At 43.1% G+C, this 22,436-nt stretch overlaps 1 protein-coding gene across 8 annotated transcripts in view; it reads left to right on the forward strand.

Moving 5' to 3' along the window:
* LOC119954162 (calcium-binding and coiled-coil domain-containing protein 2-like) overlaps positions 1-22,321 on the forward strand; it is a 64,563-nt gene extending 42,242 nt beyond the window's left edge. For 3 of the 8 annotated variants that reach the window (XM_038779122.1, XM_038779123.1, XM_038779124.1), the window contains 7 exons: positions 122-191; positions 2,807-2,898; positions 6,079-6,174; positions 12,721-12,874; positions 18,393-18,451; positions 20,754-20,794; positions 20,934-22,321. In XM_038779122.1, coding sequence (XP_038635050.1) covers positions 122-191; positions 2,807-2,898; positions 6,079-6,174; positions 12,721-12,874; positions 18,393-18,451; positions 20,754-20,794; positions 20,934-21,111 — 690 coding nt within the window. In that variant the 3' untranslated portion in view covers positions 21,112-22,321. Of the gene's footprint in view, positions 1-121; positions 192-2,806; positions 2,899-6,078; positions 6,175-12,720; positions 12,875-15,920; positions 16,120-18,392; positions 18,452-20,753; positions 20,795-20,933 lie in introns of those variants that run through there. The other 5 variants (XM_038779125.1, XM_038779126.1, XM_038779127.1 and 2 more) reach the window with 5 other exon arrangements.
* The last annotated feature ends 115 nt before the right edge of the window (positions 22,322-22,436 follow it).

The raw sequence follows: 22,436 nt of genomic DNA on the forward strand, positions 1-22,436 counted from the left end.
CCAGCAGCAGTTCCACCCGCCCCTTCCCTCCCCGATTATGGTGATACATATTTGAATGTGTGAGTAGCTTTTGTTAAGTGCTCTTCATTGTAGTTAGAAACAATAACTGTTTTCTGTGCAGCAGGAAGACAAGAATAAATGCCACTCTCCAATCAAGGAGATTGTTGAGATCACAGAAAATACAGAGACAGGTAGAGGAGTGGAATGATTAGCGAAAAAGAACTGGAATTTAAAGTAGGACAAATAGGATTAGAAAATTGTCTTGGATGGTGGTGCAGGAAAACAGGGTATCAGATTGGCCACTCACTATACACAGCCCCTGCTGCTGAGTTACATTGCAATCAGTGGAATAGCATCAGATGCTGGATGGAACGGGTGGGAACCTGATATCACTCATTTTACACCATCAGACAAATTTCCTCTCTATAGTCATAGAACTACAGTACAGAAGTCTTTAATTACTCCGCATACGTTGTCATGTAAGCATGAAAGCTATCTATAAAATTCAAGACATTTTCATAGAAATCTCAGATATAAATATTCCAAGTTAGGGCGCTGCAACATTGCAGCATTCCCAGGAATTTTAGTAACATTGGATTTAACTTTTTAATATTTGACTGTGTGGATGCAATGTTAATTTAAGTTGAAATGTTGTAGTGACTTCTGTTCTTTCCCTCACACCAGTATTTGTTCAGCTCACTGAGTACCTCTGATGGCAAAAATCTGGTACTGTAGCATTGCAAAAGAAAATGGACCTTGTATTAAATACTTGGTTCTGTTATGACTGGGGCCAGCCTGCCTACAAAAGTAAACTGCAACATTTAAACTTGTATTTTTCATTGTTTGGACACAATGCAGCAAAGAAGTCTCCGCCGTCGCGATGCTCCGTTTTGCCGGCAGCCTGGGAGTTTCCCGACGGCTTGTGGCTGTCCGACAATGGGAAACCCCATTGACCAACCGGTGAAACGGTGGATCCCGACTGCATGCCCCACCAGAAATCTGGTGCGACGGGACGGAGAAACCCAGCCAAAGTCTTACTCAGTGCATCATGATTCTTCTTCAAAAAAAAACAACTTGAGGGCAGCACAGGGCGTAGTGGTTAGCACTGCTGCCTATGGAGCACAGGACCCAGGTTCGAATTCCGGCCCTGGGTCACTGTCCGTGTGGAGTTTGCACATTGTCCCCGTGCCTGCATGGGTTTCACCCCTGCAACCCAAAGATGTGCAGGGTTAGGTGAATTGGTCACTTAATTGTTAACGCTAAATTGCTCCTTAATTGGAAAACAAAAATTGGGTACTGTAAAATTATTTTTAAAAAGGACTTTTATTCATAGGGTTTTTCATAACCTCATGACACCCCAAAGCACTTTGCAGCTGATGAAGTACTTTTAAAATGTAGTCACTGTTGGAATGTAGGCACATAGTAGTCAATTCATGCCTTTCAAGCTCCGACAAACAACATTGTTGATCTATTTACTTATTTTTTTTAAATTTAGAGTACCCAATTAATTTTTTCCAATTAAGTGGCAATTTAGCGTGGCCAATCCACCTAGCCTGCACATTTTGTTTTGGGTTGTGGGGGCGAAATCCACGCAAACACAGGGAGAATGTGCAAACTACACACGGATAGTGACCCACAGCTGGGATCGAACCTGGGACCTCGGCGCCATGAGGCTGCAGGGCTAACCTACTGTGCCACCGTGCTGCCCTTCTGTTGATCTATTTTAGTGATCTTGGTTGAGGAACCAGGGTATCGGGAGAATTCCGTTACTTTAGGATCTTTTATATCCAGCTGAGGGGGCAAACTTCTCATCTGAAAGAGGGAACCGTTAACAATGCAATGCTCCCTCATTCCAGCACTAGAATGCCAGTCTAACTAATGCACTCTGGAAGGAACGCATTGCCTTCTGACACCAAGGTGTGAATGCTCCCACTGAGTCCCGTCTGGTGTGCACTCTTCAATTGAGGACTTGATCCCATTGTATGAAACCTGCTTGACTCCTAGTGGGGATAGAAATAACTATGATAACAGAGTACGATGTGCTGTGGCCATGGAGTTATGGTATCAAATAATAGTTTAATTATTTGGATTTTAGTTCTTGGGTTTTCCAAACATTTACTTTAGCTAAATCAAAAATGCTTGCAAATTTGGGTAAAAGGACAGCAACAATTTTCAGTTTTCAGGACTTCAAATTTTCAATGCCTCTTATTGTGGAGAGATTTCATTGAGAATGTTTAGCCAATTCATGAATGCAGCACTACTGGGGGGGGGCACAAAACAATTCCTGCTTGCTGGGATGCACATCGCCGTTTCTCTGGAATTGAATTTCAGCTCATAACCTTCTCCCCTTCCTCTCCACTTCTTCCTCATTCCCTCGCACGCTTTTTAAAATGAGTTGGCACATAAATCCTCTTCAATCCGAACTGGTGCATCTCCAGAACTTTAATTGGATTTATTTTCTTCACAAAAGGAATGCCGGATTTTCACCCAAAGCAGAAAATATTGGAAATGTACTGCTGGTCAGTAAGAATTGGATAAAATCTAATGGAAGGTGCAATTCTAAACATTAAGCTGTCTCGAGCTGCTGTCAGGAATCTCTCCCTTTCTGAAGCTGACTACCCCACTGTACGTTTTCAGTGTTTGTGATAGACAGATTTGAATTTGACCAGTTTTAGTTTCACTGTACATTTGGTTAACACACCAGAGGCTATCGCTAGAATTATAAGACTAAAATAGAGTCCAGCTATATACAGACTGTTTTCTTGTTTTTCTGTTTCCTTACCTTGTTTTTTTGCTCTACAAAAAGCAGCCAGTTCAGGGGGGGTGTCTGTGCAGCAGCCTGGGACTGAATTAGCAGAAATAAAGTCAAAGCTTGGGGACAGAGCAGAGAAGGCAATGGTGAGTGACTTGCATACTGCTGCGTTTATAAAGATGTTGCAGATTTAGCATTGGTTTGCAGGTTTGTCCATTTGTGCCATTTGCTCACATGTGGTTCACAGGACCAGTATAATCTTACAGCAGTGAAATAGGCCATTCAGCCCATGATGCCTGTGCCAGCTCTGTGAAAAAAACTATCCAATTATCCCACTACTCCCTCACTGCTCCACCCCATTCCCCCACTCCTGCTCTTTCCCCATAGCCTTGCAAATGTCTCCTTATCCAAATATGTATCCAAAACCTGTTGAAGGTTACTATGGTATCTTCTCCCACTGTCCTTTTTGGCAGTGCTCTACAATAACTTCTTATTCTCAGGAAACAGGGGTAGGTTTAAGTGATCTCTATTTGTATTGTTAAATTTTAGAAATAAGGTATAGATTTAAGTGGATTTAATTTAATACTTTTGTGTAAGAAAGGGTGCAAATCTAGGTAGATTCATGTTAAACAAAGGTGTTTTCATGTATGGGGTGCTGGTTTCAGTTCAAATTGTGTTTCTATTGTGCTGAGGGGTTTATGGTGGGAAAAGTGAACACTAGCTTGGAGAAAGAATGCAATGTTGCTAAGCAACCGTGGGTCACCTTTAGAGAGGTCTTTTGAATTTTCGTGTTCAACTGAATCTAGGCAGTGGGTATAGGAATCTAGAGAGGGAATAGCTCTCAGCTTTGCTGGAAGTAGGAGAGTTATACAATGGTGTAATGTGCATGAAGGCAAGCTCTAGAGGAACTAAAGGAAAGTTGGTTCTAGGAACCGTGGTTGGGGGGGGGTGGGGGGGAGGGATTTGAGCAGAAATCCACAAAAGATTGATTTAGTGGCATCTGCCACTTGGTTAAGAGTGGGGTGTTGTCTGACCACAGATGGCCTTATGGGTTACAGGGACTTTGTGTTTACTGACAATATTATAGAATAAGACATTTTCTTGTACTCTTGTGTTATCCTTAACATCTGTGAACGTTTGTAAAAGTAAGTGGAAGTGAAGAAGTATTGTATTATAGTCAAACTTTTGATGTTTAATGTTTTTTTCTTAAAGTAACTGATAGCCCTCTGACTGTTCTTCCACATTTTCTGAAAATAATTAAAAGGTAGTCTTTTGAGTCGGGTTCTAATCTGGACTTTCCTGTCCAGTTATAACAATAACTAGGATTGTAACACTGTGTACAAGAAAACTCTCATCCTTTCTTTATCTATGGTCCTTTCGGCAATTACATTAATTCACAGAATCTTTGCAGTGCAAAAGAAGGCCTTTTGGCCCGTCGAGTCTGTACTGGCTCACTGAAAGAGCATTCTACCTGATCCCACTGTTCTGAATTATCCCCTTAACCTTGCACGTTCATTTCTTTTAGAGAGCAATCCAATTCTCTTTTGAAACCTCAATTGAACCTGCCTCCATCACATTCTCAAGAGTATTGCCCCAGACTCAAACCGCCCTCTGGGTGAAAAAAGCCTTCCTTACATTGCTTATCTCCTTTTGTGCATTATTTTGAATCTGTGCCCTCTCGTCCTTGATGTACCCTTGAGTGGGAACAGATTCTCGCTATTTACCTTGTTCATACCCCTCAGAATCTTGAAAGCTCAAAGAAGTCTCCTCTTGGCCTTCATTTCTCCAAGAAAAACAGACCTAACCTTTCCAATCTATCCTTATAGCCACAGTTATTTATCTCTGGAATCATTCTTGTGAATCTTCTGTGTACTCCCTCCAAATCAGTGTGCTCTAGTTATTGATGCCCCCTGCCAGTGGAAACAGTATCTTCCTATCTATTCCTCTCAAAAACTCTTTGTGATTTTGAGGATGATACAGAGGGATAAAAGTTTGAAGCGTGGGCAGCATGGTGTCTCAGTGGTTAGCAATCCTGCCTCACGGCGCTGAGGTCCCAGGTTCGATCCCGGCCCCTGAACACTGTTTGTGTGGAGTTTGCACATTCTCCCCATGTCTGCGTGGGCCTTATACCCAAAATGACCTGCAGATTGGGTGAATTGGCCATGCTAAAGTGCCCTTTAATTGGGGGAAAAAGAGCATTGGGTACTCTTTTTTTTTTATTTAAAAAAATTTTACATTTGAAACATGAGCTTCCACTACGGCATCTGGCCAACAAGAGTGCAGAGTTGTCTGGAAAGTGGAAAGCATTACAAATTGAGCGTGCGGAGCACCATGCCAATTATTCATTTCTGCAGTTCTATCGAGCAAAAGTGGGATAGGATCATTAGGGCAGGGGGGAAAATGTTCACTGAGGAGATGCCTGTGAAATGAGCCAGCCAGAAGGATGGTGGGGAGAAAGCGCGTGGGTACACAATCACCTCCAAATTGCACTCTGTCCTGACTTGGACATATATTGTCTATTCCTTCATTGTCGATGGATTAAAATTCTGAAACTGCTAAGAGCACCTCCGTTGTGCCGTTAGCACATAAACTGCAGCAGTTCAAGAAGGTTACCTCCTCAAGGGCAATAGGGATGGACAATGAATACTGGCAATACCACCAATGTCCATAAACCCATGAATGAAGAAATGTTGAAAAACATTTATTTCTATTTAGAACGGCTTTATTATTTGAAGAGTTTAATTTATCCATTGGGTAGGCGGTTGTTTTGAGTGTTTAATCTGACACCAGCCTCAGTGATGTCAAAGGTGGATTTGACCATTGCGAATAGTTTTTTTTAAAGAACCTAATTATGTGACATTAGATGGTGCAATATTCTTTGAAATGTGTTGCTGCCCTTGGCTGCTGCTAGGGGATCAATTCAAGCTGAATTCAGTCCCGACGGGCGTTGCATTTCACTAGTTTTGTTTTGAGTTTATTCAGGGATTTATGGAAATCTGCTGAGATTGTGTAGCATCGCCACAGCAACTCGCATTTATGTACCAATGTTTCACAGCAGAATTTAGATTAGAAAACAAAATGAAGCTCTATTTGGATGGGTGACCAGAGCTTGTTCAAAGAAGTAGGTTTTAAATAGCAACTTAAGGGAGGAGAGGAAAGTAAAGAGGCGAGGGTAGGGGAGCAAAAACTAGAGTGGAATGCATGTCTATTATCACTAATCGAAATATTCACCAGCAAAGGGCATCCTGAATGAGGATTTGAAAAGCAATAAGCTAGAAGTAAGTTTCTGTAAATAATCCAAATACTTTTTTTTTGTGTCTTTTTAGGTTAGGTTTAAAGATATCGAGCATGAACTTGATACCAAGACCCATATCGTCGACCTTCGCACTATGGAAGTAGCTGAGTTACAGGAGGAGATCAAGGTGGGTGCTGTGCAATTCACCCTCCGTGTTGTATTTGTGTTAACAAAAAACTCGTATTTATATAACCACTTCAATACAGTGAAACAGCTCCAGCAGCTGCCAGGGCGTACTAAAAAAAAATGACACTGAGCCACATTAGAAGATAATAGGGGGTGAGCAAAAGCTTGACAAAGAGCTGAGTTTTCAGGAGTGTCTTAAAAGGAGAAGGGAGATGTTTGCGGAGGAAACTGCAGAACTTGGGGGAGGGAGAGATTGTTATTTTACCTTACAGAGCAGGAGTGACTGCTACTGTCTTTCCTTGCTCTGTGTCACACACTCTGACACACCCAGCACTAGTCCATGCTGATCAGGTTTCGCAGCTGGCTTTTTATTCCAGACCCTTGTGTATTCCTTGGGGGAGTTGGGGGGTGGGGGTGGGGGAGCCACAAATCAGGTCTATGGCATAACTTGCAGGATATAATTCCGGCTGAGATGTTAATCAGCTCCCATTAACTCCACAGGAGATGGCAGTTCATGCTTGCATGGCTTCATCCTTTGAAATTTATGTCTGACAAAGAGGGTGACATTCCATTGGCTCTCTTTGTATACATAATTCTTGGTTTTGCTCCATAATCATGACAGTACAAATGCAGCATAAAACATTGAGTGAGGCACTGTGTAGATCTGATAGCGCAGAGGCTGCCAAGTGTGATAATGAATCGTGTTGCTCAAGGGTTCTACCTCCCGTCTGTGTTGAGTTGTCTGTGCTCAGTTAGAGTGATGTCAGCATGATAATTGACTGCATTACACAAGGCAAGAGAAGGATCCATTGGCTAAATTCCCATTGACTTCTGTGAAGAAATACACCTTTCATGGTGAAATTAAATACGTTTGAAGGATAATCACTATTGTCATGTAGGAAATGCAAGATCCACTTTGCACACAGCAAGCTGTCACAAACAGAAATGTGATTTTTAAAATTCATTTTCGGGATGTGGGCATCGTTGGTTAGGCCAGCATTTATTGCCCAGCCCTAGTTGCCCTTCAGAAGGTGGTGGTGAGTTGACTTCTTGAACCAATGCAGTCTCTGAGGTGTACCTGAGCATAGGTATGTCCACAGTGCAGTTAGGGAGGGAGTTCCAGGATTTTGACCCAGCGACAATGAAGGAGTGGTGATATATTTCCAAGTCAGGGTAGTGAGTGACTTGGGAGGGGAACCTCCAGGTGGTGGGGTTCCCAGATATCTGCTGCTCTTGTCCATCTAGATCAGTGGTTCTCAACCTGGGGGTCCATGTAACATTGCTGGGGGTCCACACAAAAAAAAATACCGAATTGGGGGTCCATGGTGATATTTTAGTGGTCCATAGAGCAATTCTACTTCAGAACAATTGTTATTACTGAGAATCAAGTAGAAGAAAAAAAGGTTTGTTTTCATGATGAATATTCACCTTTCTCTCTCTCTCGCACTGACAGAGGTCAAAGAGAGATTATAATCTATCTAATTTACCTTGAGGGCTGAAGGGGCTCAGAACCAAAAAGGTGCATTTGCTGTGTTTATTTTTGTGGTACTGTATTCTGAGAAAAAAAAATCCATACCGGTTGATGACAAATGGGTTTATTGTGCTTTAATGGCAGTTGTTGTTGAAGATTGCCTGGGCTATTGTCCCCTAGGAACAGCCCGGAGGACCTTTAATGACAGAAGCAGCTTATTAAATACCCACGGTTGACCTGACTTGAGCGATCTGAAATGTGGCAACACTTATGCCACATTTCTCCTTGACAAGTTTAATGAATGATTTAACACAGTAATCACTAGAAACTGTGTATATTTGATATGAATTGGTTATTTTTAGAGTAATTTAATTCAATTTAGTCAGTAAAAAGTTTTTTTCATTACTTTTCATATTAGAATAAGTTTGGCAACGTACGAAAATACCGCTAATCCGTTTCCAACCCTCACTACGATAGTACTGTCGTGGTCGTGGGATTGGAAAGTTCTGCCTAAGGAACCTTGGTGAGTTCCTGCAGTGCATCTTGTAGATGGTACACACAGCTGCCACTGTTCATCGGTGATGGAGGGATTGAACGTGTGAGGAAGAGAGACCAATCAAGTGGGCTGCTTTGTCCTGGATGGTGTTGAGCTCAGGCAAGTGGAGAGTATGCCATTATACTCCTGACTTGTGCCTTATTGATGGTGGACAGGCTTTGGGGTGTCAGGTTGTAAGTGATTCACTGTAGGATTCCTAGCCTCTGACCCGCTCTGGTAGTATTAGTATGGTTAGTCCAGTTCAATTTCTGATCAATGATAACTCCCCAGGATGTTGATTGTGGGGGGATTCAGCAATAGTAATGCCATTGAATTGCAGGGGGCGATGGTTCGATTCTCTCTTGTAGAAGACGGTCATTGCCTGACACTTGTGTGTGGCACAAATGTAATTTGCCACTTGTCAGCCTAAACCTGGATATTGTCCAGGTCTTGCTGCATTTGGACATGGACTGCTTCATTATCTAAGGAGTCGCGAATGGTGCTGAACATTGTGCAGTCATCTACAAACATCCCCACTTTTGACCCTGTGATTGAAGGGTGGTAATTGATGAAACAGCTGAAGATGGTGTGCCTTGGACACTACCCTGAGGAATTCCTACAGTGATGTCCTGGAGCTGAAATGATTGACCTCCAACCATCTTCCTTTGTGCGAGGTATGACTCCAAAGAGCGGAGAGTTTCCCCCCTGATTCCAATTGACTCCAGTTTAGCTAGGGCTGCTTGATGCCATACTTGGTCAAATGCTGTCAAGGGCAGTCACTCTCGCCTCACCTCTATCATTCAGCTCCTTCATACATGTTTGAACCAAGATTAATGAGATCAGGAGCTGAGTGACCCTGGCGGAACCCAAACTGAGCGTCAGGTTATTGCTGAGTAAGTGCTGCTTGATAGCACTGTTGATGACCCCCTTCCATCACTTTGCTGATGATGGAGAGTAGACGGATAGGGCGGTAATTGGCTGGGTTTGATTTGTCCTGTTTCTTGTGTACAAGACACACCTGGGCAGTTTTCCACATTGCCGGGTAGATGCCAGTGTTGTAGCTGTACAGGAACAGCTTGGCTAGGGGTGCGGCAGGTTCTGAAGCACAAGTCTTCAGTACGATTGCCGGAATATTGTCAGGGCCCATAGTGTTGCAGTATCCAGTGCCTTCAGCCGTTTCTTGATAGCACGTGGAGTGAATCGTATAGGCTGAGGACTTCCGAAAGAGACTGAGATGGATCATCCACTTGGCACTTCTGGCTGAAGATTGGTGTGAATGCTTCAGCCTCGTCTTTTGCACATATCATAGCATTAACAGAATCATAGCATCAACAATGCAGAAGGAGGTCATTCGGCCCATCGAGTCTGCACTGGCCCTTGGAAAGAGCACCCTACTTAAGCCAGACCTCCACCCTATCCCAGCAACCCCACCTTTTTTGGACACGAAGGGCAATTTAGCATGGCCAATCCACCTAACCTGCACATCTTTGGGCTGGGAGAAAACAGGAGCACCCAGAGGAAACCCACGCAGACACAGAGAGAACGTGCAGACTCTGCACAGTGACGCGAGCCAAGAATCGAACCTGGACTCTGGAGCTGTGAAGCAACAGTGCTAACCACTATGCTACCGTGCCACCCACATATTGGCACTTCCATCATTGAGGATAGGGATATTTGTGGAAACTTGTCCTCCAGTGAGTTGTTTAATTGCCAGCCACCATTCTACAAGACATGGAAGCAGAATTAGGCCATTCAGCACATCGAGTCTGCTCTGCTGTTCGATCATGGCTGATATATTCCAGATCCCCATTCTCCTGCCTTCTCTCTGTAAACTCTGGTCCCCTTATTAATCAAGAAATTCTCTTATTAATGAAGCACAGATTTGTGCTTACGGTGCTGTTACCTACAGGGCTACAGACCAGAAGGTGGAAGTAGACAGAATAATTCTTTCTCGGAACGTAAGAGCTAGTAGTAGGCAATTTAGCACCTCAAGCCTGCTCCACCATTTAATAAGATCATGGCTGATCTTATTCCCATCGTCCTGCCCATTCTCAAATTAGCAATTAAAAATCTGTCTTAACTCCTCCTTAAATGTACTCACTGTCCCAGCATACACTGTACTCTAGGATGGCGAATTTCATAGATTCGCAACCCTTTGGGAGAAGTAGTTTCTCCTCATCACTGTTTTAAATTTTCTCCCCTCACCCTGAGATTATGACCTCTACATCTCTCCTCAAATAAGGAGACCAAAACTATGCACAATACTCCAGGTGCGGTCTCATCAGTATCTTGTATAGTTACAACACTTCCTAGCCTTTATACTCTATTCCTTTAGCTAATAGTACCAAATTCCATTTGGTTTCTTTATTACCTGCTGTACCTGCATGCTAGTTTCTGTGACTCATGCACAAGGACACCCAGATCCCTCTGAACCAGGGATGATGTCTCTCCCCATTTGGATTAACAAGTTGCCTTTCCATTTTTCCAACTAAAGTGGATGACCTCTCATTTATCCATCTTAAATTCCATCTGCCACATTTTGGCCCACTCTCCTAACCTATCTGTAGTAATTGTAAGGTTCTTATTTCCTCATAGCAACTTGCTGTCCCACCTATTTTTGTGTCATCTGCAAATTTGGCTATAGATCCTTCTATCCCTGGATCCAAGTCATTAACATAGATTGTAAATAGGTGGGACCCAAGGCACTGAACCCTGTGGCACCCCACTAGTTACATCTTGCCATTCAGAAAAAGACCCATTTTCCCCGACTGTCTTCTGTCCATCAGCCAGTCTTCTATCCAAGCAAGTAAATTACCCCATTCATGGATGGATGTGGCAGGACTGCAGGACTTTGATCAGATGCGTTGGTTGTGGAATCCCTTGACTCTGTCTATTACTTGCTGCTTACACTGTTTGGCACACAAGTAGTCCTGTCTTGTAGCTTCACCAGGTATGCCTGGTGTTGCCCCTGGCATGCTCTCCTGCACTCTTCATTGAACCAGGGTTGATCCCCTGGCTTGAAGATAATGATAGAGTGGGGGAAATGCTGGGCCATGAGGTTGTAGATTGAGGTTGAGTACAATTCTGCTGCTGGCCCACAGCGCCTCATGGATGCCCAGCCTTAGTCGCTAGATCTGTTTGAAGTCTATCTCATTTGGTACAGTGGTAGTGCCATGCAACACAATTGAGGGTATGCTCAATGTGAAGACGGGACTTTGTTTCCACAAGGACTGTGCAGTAGCCACTTCTACCGATAATGTCATGGACAGATGCATCTGTAGCAGGCAGATTGATGAGGATGAGTTCAAATATGTTATTCCCCATGTTGGTTCCCTCACCACCTGCTGCACTCCCATTGTAGCAGCTGTGCTGTTTAGGACCTGAACAGCTCGGACTGTGGTACAACTCAGCCATTCTTGATGATGGACATGAAGTCCCCCACTCAGAATATATTCTGCACCATTGCCACCTTCAATGTTTCCTCCAAGTGGTGTTCAACATGGAGGAGTACTGATTCATCAGCTGATGGTGGCCGGTACGTGGTAATCAGCAGGAGGTTTCCTTGCCATGTTTAACCTGAAGACATGAGACTTCATGGGCTCCAGAGTCGATGTTGAGGACTCCCAGGGCAACCCCCTCCTGACTGTATACCACTGTGCTGCCACCTCTGCTGGGTCTGTCTTGCCTGTGAGACAGGACATACCAAGGAATGATAGTGATGCCTGGGACACTGTCTGTAAGGTATGGTTCTGCGTACGACTGTGTCAGACTGTTGCTTGACAGCTCTCCCAACTTTGGCATAAGCCCCCAGTTGTTAGTAAGGAGGACGCTGCAGGGCCAACAGTGCTGGGTTTGCCATTGTCGGTTGCGATCCCTGGGTTGATGTTGGGTGGTCCGTCTGGTTTCATTCCTTTTTTGTGTTTTTGTAGCGGTTGAATTCAACTGAGTGGCTCGGCCATTTCAGAGGGCATTTAAGAGACAACCATATTGCTGTGTGTCTGGAGTCGCATGTAGGCCATTCCCAGATAAGGATGACCGGTTTCCTCCCCTAAATGGCGTTAGTGAACAAGATGGGTTTTTTCGACAATGGTTTCTGATCATCATTAGACTTTTAATTCCAATTTTTTATTGGGGTTAAATTCCACCACCTGCCGTGATGGAATTCGAACATGGGTCCCCAGATCATTACCCTGGGTCTCTGGATTACTAGTCCAGTGACAATACCACATGAATGTCTAGGTAAGTTTGTTTTGAATGGTGTTGGTTAAGGGATAAACAGTATGGATTATTACAGTAACTGGCAGCCCTGTACTGTCAGATATTTGAAGGGGGGAAATGTCTTCAGGCCTAGAGGAAAAGAGCGGGACAGTGGAACCAATTGGATAGCTCTTTCTAATCAGCAGCACAGGGATGGTGGGGAGAATAGCAAACCTAAATAATATGATCCTGCTACATTCCCAGTTCTAATCCACCTTCGTGCAGATGTGTCTATGGTCTTTTCCTGTGTCTGTTAGTTGCAATAATTTGTCTTCTGTTTACAGAGGCTGAATAGGAAAATTGATGATTTGAGGATGGGTTCAAACCACCGGAGCGGTTCATTTCAACTGGAACACCCTAATCCCTACAGTTTGACTGTTCCAAAAGTCCATTCCGGACACACTGGACTCCTGTTCGGTAACCCATACTCTGAGTGCGGTAGGTGATCCAGAATTTCGTGCTCCATGTCATTTCATACATGCTTACATGCTCCTGTCTGTGCTTCAGTCTGATTCCGGTTCAAACTCACCTTGTCACGCAAGAACAACTTGTATTTACAACTAGGAACTTTTAACATGGGAAATATTCCAATTAAACTTCACAGAGCGTTATCAAACAAAAAATAGCTTCAAGCTAAAGACGGATATCAGATGGAGACATCAAAAGCTTGATCAAAGAGGAAGATTTTCATGAGGGTCTTGTGAATGGAGAGGCAGAAAGATTTGAAGAGGGAATTCCAGAGCTTTGAGCCTCGGCTGTGGAAGGTACAACTACCAGTGGCAGGATGAAGAAAGTCAGGTGCAGGGAAATACTCGACAGGCCCGAGTTTAAGGAACACTATGTTCCAGGAGGGTTATCAGCTTGGAAGAGATTACAGATAGGGAGGAGGATGAAAAACCGCAACGGCAATACAGGTTGTTAAACACAGATGGCCTGACTGAGCATGACTTGCTGTAGGCTAGAATATGGGCAGAAGAGCTTTGAATGAGTGCAGGTTTATGAGTTTGATGAAGACGGTTGGCCAGCAGTTTGTGGAATGGTGGAGTCTAGAGTTAGCAGATGTATGGATGTGGGTTTTAGCAGCAAGTTGGCTGAGGAAAAGGCAATGTTACAAGTGTGGAAATAGATAAGCAGGTCCGTGCCTAACCGTGGAGTGGAAGATGTGTGATTAAAATGGTGACTGAAACCTTGATTGAAAAGTGGATTTTGAGAATCTCAAAAGATGAAAGTGTTAAGAGAGGGAATTTACAAATTGGATGTGTGTTTTCTCATTTCTTTTTGCAAAAGTTGAAATGTCCTGTAATGTGGATCCTGATTCTTTGCAAGTTTTTCTTTGAAAATAACAACAGTCTGGTTAGATTAATATTCCTGTTCAATGGGAGGAAATAAAAAAGAAGAAATTCCACTTGGAGAGCATCTTTCACACCTCCGGACATCCCAAAGCATTTTACAGCCAATTAAAAGTATTGTCACTGACGTATTATAGGAAATACAGCGTCCGGTTTCACACAGCAAATCTGATTTAGATGTAGGGTAAGTATTGGTCAGGACACTTGGGGAAAGTTCCTGTAATCGTCTATTGAAATTGCACTGTTGAGATGTTGCCTTAGGATTATAAATCACAATTTGGGAATGCCAGTATTTATCATGCCATGGAATATTCCCTGTAATTAATCCACCTCTTCAATAGGATCCCATTTACAAACATATTAACTAAAATTTCTCTGCAGGACATATGTGTCCAAGCTTAATGTCTTATAGATGGCATAGATATGTACCCATATACTCGACAACCTCTCATTCTTGAAATCCCTGTTCCTATTAATTCCATAAATCTCAATTTGTGACAACATATTTTGGGATTCTGGTTTAGGATGTATCTGTCGATGAGTTGATTGAGCAGCCTCTTCCAAACTTCCAAGGCTCATGAAGTTCAAACAGAAGAAGCAGATCAGGTTTCCTGGACTTCACTGGCCATGTGGGAACAACCCCATTAGTTTGAACAAGCAGAATATCTGAAGTGCCGATCAGACATAGAAACATGGAAAATAGGAAGAGGAGTAGGCCATTTGGCCCCTTTCAGGCTTGCTCCACCATTCAACATTATCAAGGCTGATTATCCAACTCGGTAACCTGTTACTGCTTTCCACCCCCCTCCCCCATATCCTTAGATCCCTTTAGCCCCAAGAGCTATATCTAACTCCTTCTTGAAAACATACAATATTTTGGCCTCAACTCATTCCTGTAGTAAATTCCACAGGCTCACCACTCTCTTAGTAAAGATATTTCTTCTCATCTCAGTCCTAAATCGTTTACCCTGTATCCTTATATGTGACCCCCTGGTCTGGACTCCCCCATCCATCAGGAACATGATTCCTGCATCTGCCCTGTCTAGTCCTGTTAGACTTTTATAGGTTTCTATGAGCTTCCCCCACCCACCTCCCCCGTTTGGTTTAGCTCACTGGCTAAATCGCTGGCTTTTAAAGCAGGCCAGCAGCACGGTTCGATTCCCGTACCAGCCTCCCCGGACAGGCGCCGGAATGTGGCGACTAGGGGCTTTTCACAGTGACTTCATTGAAGCCTACTCGTGACAATAAGCAATTTTCATTTTCATTTATTTACTTTTTATTCTTCTAAACCCCAGCAAATATCCTAACCAACTCGCTCTTCATATGTTAGTCCTGCCATCCCAGGAATCAGTCTGGTAAACCTTTGCTGCACTCCCTCTATAGCAATACATCCTTCCTCAGATAAGGAGACCAAAACTGCACACCGTATTCCAGATGTGGTCTCACCAAGGCCCTGTATAATTTCAACAAGAGATCCCTGCTCCTGGACTCTCGCTATGAAGAGCAACATACTATTTCCATCTGCACCTGCAAGCTTACTTCAGCGACTGATGTACAAGGACATCCAGGACTGGTTGCACATTCCCCCTTCTCAGTCTAGAGCCATTCCGATAATCTGTCTTCCTGATTTTACAAGCAAGTGGATAACCTCACATTTATTCACATTGTACTGCATCTGCCATGCATTTTCCCACTAATAATAATAACCTTGATTCGTGTCACAAGTAGGCTTACACTAACACTGCAATGAAGTTGCTGTGAAAATCCCCTAGTCGTCACACTCCGGCACCTGTTCAGGTTCACAGGCGAATTCCGAAATGTCCAATTCATCTAACAAGCACGTCTTTTGGGACTTGTGGGAGGATACCGGAGCACCCAGAGGAAACCCACGCAGGCAGGGGGATAACATGCAGACTCCGCACAGACAGCGACCAAGCCGGGAATCGAACCTGAGCCTCACATGATCTCAATGAATAGTGGAGCAAACCCAACAGGCAGAATGGCCTTCTCCTGTTAAGTTCCAGTGCACTTGGAAATCCATGTGCCTGACTCATGTGATATCTGAATTCTAGTGATCTGAAATTAATGAATGGTGTATGTGTGTGTGTTTGTGTTTTTTTTCCTTCCTCAAGCAGGGTTAGGCAGATGGGGATCTCCTGCAAGATAGAGGGTGGGAGAAAAAATGGCTGAAATAAAGGCGGAGTCGCATACAGAGGCCGCAACATGACAAGGAACTGCAGATCCTGTTGTTAACATGACCAGTGAGGAGAGGGGAAACAGCCCGTTGTGCGATTATTTCAATAAAGAGTCCAAAGTTTGACATATCTGTCTCTGCACTCTTTGTTATTCCTGTTTCACTTCTCCCAACAAACACATCATTTTCAAAGTGAAGAAACTGCCCATTAATATTTAAAACTGTGGAGCTGTCGTGTTGCTGCTAAGAGATACTAAAATAAAGGTCTAAATTCAAACACTGTAGATGCTTGAAATCTGAATTAAACACTGAAAATGCTAAAAATAATCCAATCAGACAGCGTCTGTGGAATGAGAAACAAGGTTAATGTTTCAAGTCAGTGACCTTTCATCAGAACTGGTAAAAGTTAGAGATGGAACCAGTTTTGAGCATGTTCCGAGATGGGGAAAGGGGCAAAGAACAAGAGGAATTACAGTTCAGGGCCAAAGGGAGTTGCAATGGGCCAAATAAATAATAAAAGATTGGGTTGGGAGGAAAAGTAAATGAGAATAGAACATCACCAACAACTGTCACACACCCCCCCCCCCCCCCCCCAAAAAAAAATGAGGACAGAGATTATGATCTGCAAGTTTTTAACTCAAATGAGTTGGGAGCACTGAAAGTTTACATGAAACTTCACAAGAACAGTGTAGATGGAGGGACAGAAATCAGAATGGCAGTGGGAGATAATTAAAATGACATAACCGGAAGCTCAGGGTCAGACTTGTGGACTGAACAGACTTGTTCTGTAAAATGGTTATCCAACCTTTGTTTGATCTTCCCAATGTCGAAGAGATCACAAGATCACCAAATACAGTATGCGGAGTTGAAATACAAATAAATCTCTGTTCACCTATAGGAGCATTTGGGGCTGTTGTTAGCAGGTTTGATAATGATATTGGGATTGGCCCTGAGAGAATGGTGTGCTGCAAGTTCAGAGGGAGACAGATAACAATGAGTGAGGAGATCAGCAAAATGAAGACAGCAGATGTCAATGACAGTTCTCAATGAAATGATGTAGAGAGAGTAAGAGACCAGGGAGAGGACCAGGTGGAACTAAACTTCGAAGATGTGTATGTAGGGAATATCAACAAATCATCCACTCTTTTGTCATTTAATCTCTCCTGTCTTCCATCCAACCTATCATAGACCTCCCCTTTTGATCTTGCCCCACCCCATTCCCTGTCTCTGTCCATGCAAATTAATAGAGGTCTTCTGCCCCTGAAATAACTTAGGAAAGAAGTACGCACCCCACCAAAACATTTGTGAGCATGCGAATAGACATCACCAGCCAGACACCACTCATCAAGTCACACGTAGTAGGAGTGTTCTAGTAATCAGAAAATGTTCATTCCACTCCATCCCCTGCATGTGGTTCTCCCTCAAAATAGTTACAGCAATTCAGCTGAAGAATTAGTCTTACAGTGAGCTGTCAACTCATTTTATTGTGCACACACTCTATTTCTCTCTCTCTTTCACATTATCTCACTAAATATGTACCAAACACATGGACTGCAGCTGTTCAAGAAGTGGCTCACTGCAGCATCCTACAAACAAATATTGTTAAAAAGAACTACCTTGCTCTCCCAGTCATGCCTGATTAATCTCAGGACAGTTTGACTATTTTCTCAATGGTCTCCGAAATGTCAATCTTCATTCAGGATGTTCAAATCTGTTTTCTGAACAACACAATCTTATAATATATTCTGATGGTAAATCGTCGTGGCTTAAAAAATGATACACTCCCATTCTCTTTGAAAACCCAACATAGAAAAATCCTGACTGGTATGAAGTCACCTTGTAATTTGAAGGGTTATTCCAAGCCACTGGAAGCTCTCTCAAATGACCATTCTGGGTGAGCCCTGACAAGCCTATTCCCAGCAGTTCCTGAAGAAGTTGCAGTTTTGCTCTTCTAAATGAAACACCAGCTGTATAGAAACCATGCAATAAACCAAAGATATTTGAATATTGCATGTTTGCAGGCAGAACCCTTCATCACAATTGATGTACAACTGATCAGTTCTTCCTGCAGAGTTCTGATATCACTTCTGCCTGTTCCTGTAATTTAGCTTGGGGAGGTTCTTTTGCAATTCCAATTTCACAAAATGTATTTTTCTTTTTTGTTTTGGTATTGATGGGTCAGCTTTTTTGTCACTTTTTAATTTGGTCTTTTGTCTGTACAAAATGCACATCTAAAGCAGAGAGGAAACTGCAGCTACTAGTCACAACCAGGCAATCCATGGATTCAAGTTTCTCCGATCCATGTTAATCCTGCAACAGCCTCTCAGTTCTAAAGATCCCACTTGTCTGGTGGCCTATTACGAATGATACTTTTGATTGCATTTGATTTGTCTTTTTCTTTCTGATCCTCCAGATGTCAACAAAGCAGAGGGCGATGAATTCCTTGATGTTGTACAAAATCCAGATGGCACGGTAAATCATCTAATTCTTAAACTAAATCTTTCAAATGTATTTTCTCTAGTGGCAGAACGTTTAATTTTGTGGCAGCTACTTGGTGTGAATTTCTGTTTCATCTAACTGGAAACCCCCCCCCCCCCCCCCCCCCCCCCCCCCCCCCCCCGGTCACTGGACACGCACATCAAAAAGGTTTTGCAAGGGGATTTGGTCCAATAGCTTCAATGGTGAGAGGGGGGGGGCTCATTTTTTTCTTCTAGAAGACTCTGGATTGATGTCCACGCTGATATTTGTACCTGCCAACCAAGTTTGCTCTTGGCTTGCAGATCTAGCATTTTGAAGTAGCACAGCACACCATGTCATGGAAGTTGAGCAAGTCCATGATTTCATGGCAAATAGCTGATTGGCGTGCAGCTTTTATCGAGGCTGCACACAAATTTGTATCTTCTCAGCTTCTCCTCTAAAATTGTCAGCATGACACTAAACGACATTGGCCAGGTTTATACCAGGCTTGGCCACGGTTGTGCTATCATTTGTTAGCAGAACAGTTTCATTGGACCTCTTTTGCCCGCGCACACACACACGCATGCATACACACACACATTACTTGGAGGATAGGGATGAGGGTGCTCAAATGCTGTATTTAGTCCATCTTTGATAGACTGGGATGAAATTGAAGGTGTAAATTGAGCCATTTCTATTCCAATTCCTCTTGTTTGTTAGAATAGACATTGGAAAAGCGGTATGACAAGCTGGGATGCTGAGTATGTAGAATAAGCCAAAATGCTTTTTCTCGTTTATCTCAATCAATCTGTCTCTCTGTCCCCCTCATTCTCTGTCCACCTCTCTTTCTCTCTGGGCCATTTCAGAGAGCATTTAAGAGTGAATCACATTGCTATGGGTCTAAAGTAATACATAGGACAGACGGATATAACATTAGATTTCAGACCTAAAAGATATTGGTGAACCAGCTGTCTTTTTATGACAATCTGATAGTTTCACCATCTCCATTACAAATATTAACTTTTTATTCCAGATTTAGTTAATTAACTATTTAAATTCCTTGGTAGCAGTGGATAAGATTTGAACTCCTCTCAAGAATTCATAAATCCAGGCCTCTGGATTACTAGTCCAGTAACATAATCATTATGTTTCTGTATCCCATTCTACATCTGCAGGTCTGTGCAAGTGAGTTGTGGCAGTTTAATGATCAGGGAGGGCCATTACTGCCAAATCTGAGCCAGCTCTTGTCCCTCAATAGATCATTGGCAGTCAGGAGTGGGGAACCTTGGTTGTGTTTTCTTCATGCCCAAGCCTCCCTTTTCCAATCTGCCAACAAGAGATTCACACTTGGAATCCTTCCTGGAGTAATAATTCAGCAGTTGTATGATATGCACACAACATTGCAGTTTAGTAATTATTTAGGGGAAAGTCAAATCACTATAATTTCTCTATTCTAATGGCACAATTGCAGAAATGACTTCAGTGATGCTTCAGCTCGCTGGGTTTTCTTTTGCACAAAGTAGTTTTGGACATGCAGGGCGTGATTCTCCTCTCCCCAGGCCGGGTGGGAGAATCCCGGGAGGGCCGCCCTGGCACTCCCCGTGATTCCCCCCCCCCCCCCCCCAAGAAAAATGGCGTGTCGCATTTTTTTTTTCACGGCGACCCGCGATTCTCCGGCCCGGATGGGCCGAGCGGTCTGCCGTTCCCGACCTGTTCACGCCAGCGGAAGCCACGCCTGGTCGCTGCCGGCGTGAACAGCACGCGAAAGGTGAGTTTGGGGCCTGTCGGGGGCGGAGAGGGGATTGAGCACCACTGCCGTGCTCGGGAGGGGACTGGCCCGCGATCGGTGCCCACCAATCGTCGGGCCAGTGTCTCCAAGAGACGCACTCTTTCCCCTCCGCCGTCCCGCAAGATCAAGCCGCCATGTCTTGTGGGGCAGCGGAGGGGAAGACAGCCACCGCGCATGCGCGGGTTGGAGCTGGCCAACCTGCACATGTGTGGCTGACAAATTAGGCGCCGCTGGCCGCGTCATTCTCAGTGCGCCGCCTTGACGCCAGCGTCAAGGCCCGGCGGCCGAGTTTGACGAAACGCCGCTCCTAACGGCGTCGGCCGTTGCGGACAATTCCGCCCGCAGTGTTTTGTTTGGAGGGGGTGAGAATCTGCACATTTGAAACTGGATCAAATCCTCCAAATCTCAGAGCATGGAACCATTCTGAGAATAGGCGCAAATGGTGGCGGTTTGTACTGGGGCGAGAAACCACATTTATGATGTCATGACCAACAATGGAATGGGCTAATTGTTCTTTTCTATACACAGGAGAATTCACAGGACACGGTAGAGGGGATTCCTGCTGAGTGGTAAGGGCACATTGTTGTGATATTTCTCTTTTTTTCTGAAACAAAACGTTGCATTACCCAGTATTTTGTCAAATTAAATGTAACTCTGCTCTCTGTATATTCACATAAGCTCATGCTTGCATTTAATCACTATTTGCAGCCAAAGATGCCCAGTATGTGAGGTGCTGTTCCCAGCCAACTTGGACGATTTTGACTTCGAGCAACATGTTCAGAAGCACTTTGTTTACGAATGCCCTGTGTGCCAAAAACACTTCCCAGACAACAAAGAAAATGTTTGTCAAGCTCATGTGGAGTCTCATTTTATAGATTTTGACTGAAGGGGGCAAATAACAAACCAGTTTGATTCCTACTTTATAAAAGTAGCGCCATTATCCAGCTTGAATTTTATTTTATTTTTTTGCTCTCTATTTTATTTTATTCATTAAAATCTTATCTCTGTTCACTCAAGTAGTATTACATAGTCAAGAAGGATGAGCAGGGAGCTTGCTGTCCCATCTCTGCCAATCTAATTTTTGCTTGAACCATGCGGTGGGACTTGAGAATAGCATGTGTGGCTTAATGATTGCAAAGGGACTAAATCCAATGATGGACTGCAATAAAATAGTGACTTTGAAAAAGGCGATTAATTTTAGCTGATTGCAATCCTGTAACATGCTTATTCTTTAAGGCTAGTAGCAAACATTACTTTTGTGTGGCTAGATACAAATCTAGTATTTTATTTTTAAAAAAGAGACAAAGCCAGTTACTTCAATGTTGGGTACTTCTGAACTGAAGACCGATACTTACAACAATTGGCAAATCTATAAAATTCAATTATCTAACATCTGTTAAATTTGAAGGGATGCAGATTAGTATATTGGGGCGCAAACATGTCCTAAACCAGCATATCACTTGATTGGCTTTGCACAAATACATAAACGTCTCTTGAGTCTCACTTCAAAGTTACAAATGCATAATTCTGGACTTTGACTTTGACCTGAATTCTTCTAACAACTCTCTCTCATTAGCAGAATTACACGGGCAAAACTTAACCCTTCACAGTACTGTATAGATCATAGAATAGAACTGCAGTTTAACGACATCTGATATCTTGATAATATTTGCCACTATTTTGTTTCATTCTGTACATTTCCTATCCTCGTTTGCATGGGTTGCATTTGCAAAAAAAGAAAACTTCTGAATTTCTTGTGCTTGCATTTGGACTTGTGCATGATCAGGAATTATTCTATAGATTATAAGTAACATCATTCAATCAACATGAGATTTGCGTAACTGCTATGTAACGTGCTGAGGTTTTAATTTAAAGGCTTTTATACAATATTTCTGGAATATTAAATGTAGAGCAGATACAGTACAAGTTTTTTCCTGATTATTGTGAGGATGGTGGATATTTGGTTTGAATGTTGGAATTGAAATGTCTGAAGCAATACTGACTTAAATTTAATGTACAGCACATGTATGTTGTAATGTCACTTACTGTAAGGTGGAACTGAAGATTGCTGACAATTAAAGTTGGTTACATTGTGATGTTTGATGTTTTTTTTCTTAGCATTGGGCCTAATTTTGCAATACCTGAATCCTTGTTCTTCATGGGCTTACTTTGGATAATAATGTCACCCAAACACTTAAACCAAGCAGTCGT

This window comes from Scyliorhinus canicula, chromosome 19, assembly GCF_902713615.1.
Source record: "Scyliorhinus canicula chromosome 19, sScyCan1.1, whole genome shotgun sequence".
Classification (NCBI taxonomy): domain Eukaryota; kingdom Metazoa; phylum Chordata; class Chondrichthyes; order Carcharhiniformes; family Scyliorhinidae; genus Scyliorhinus; species Scyliorhinus canicula.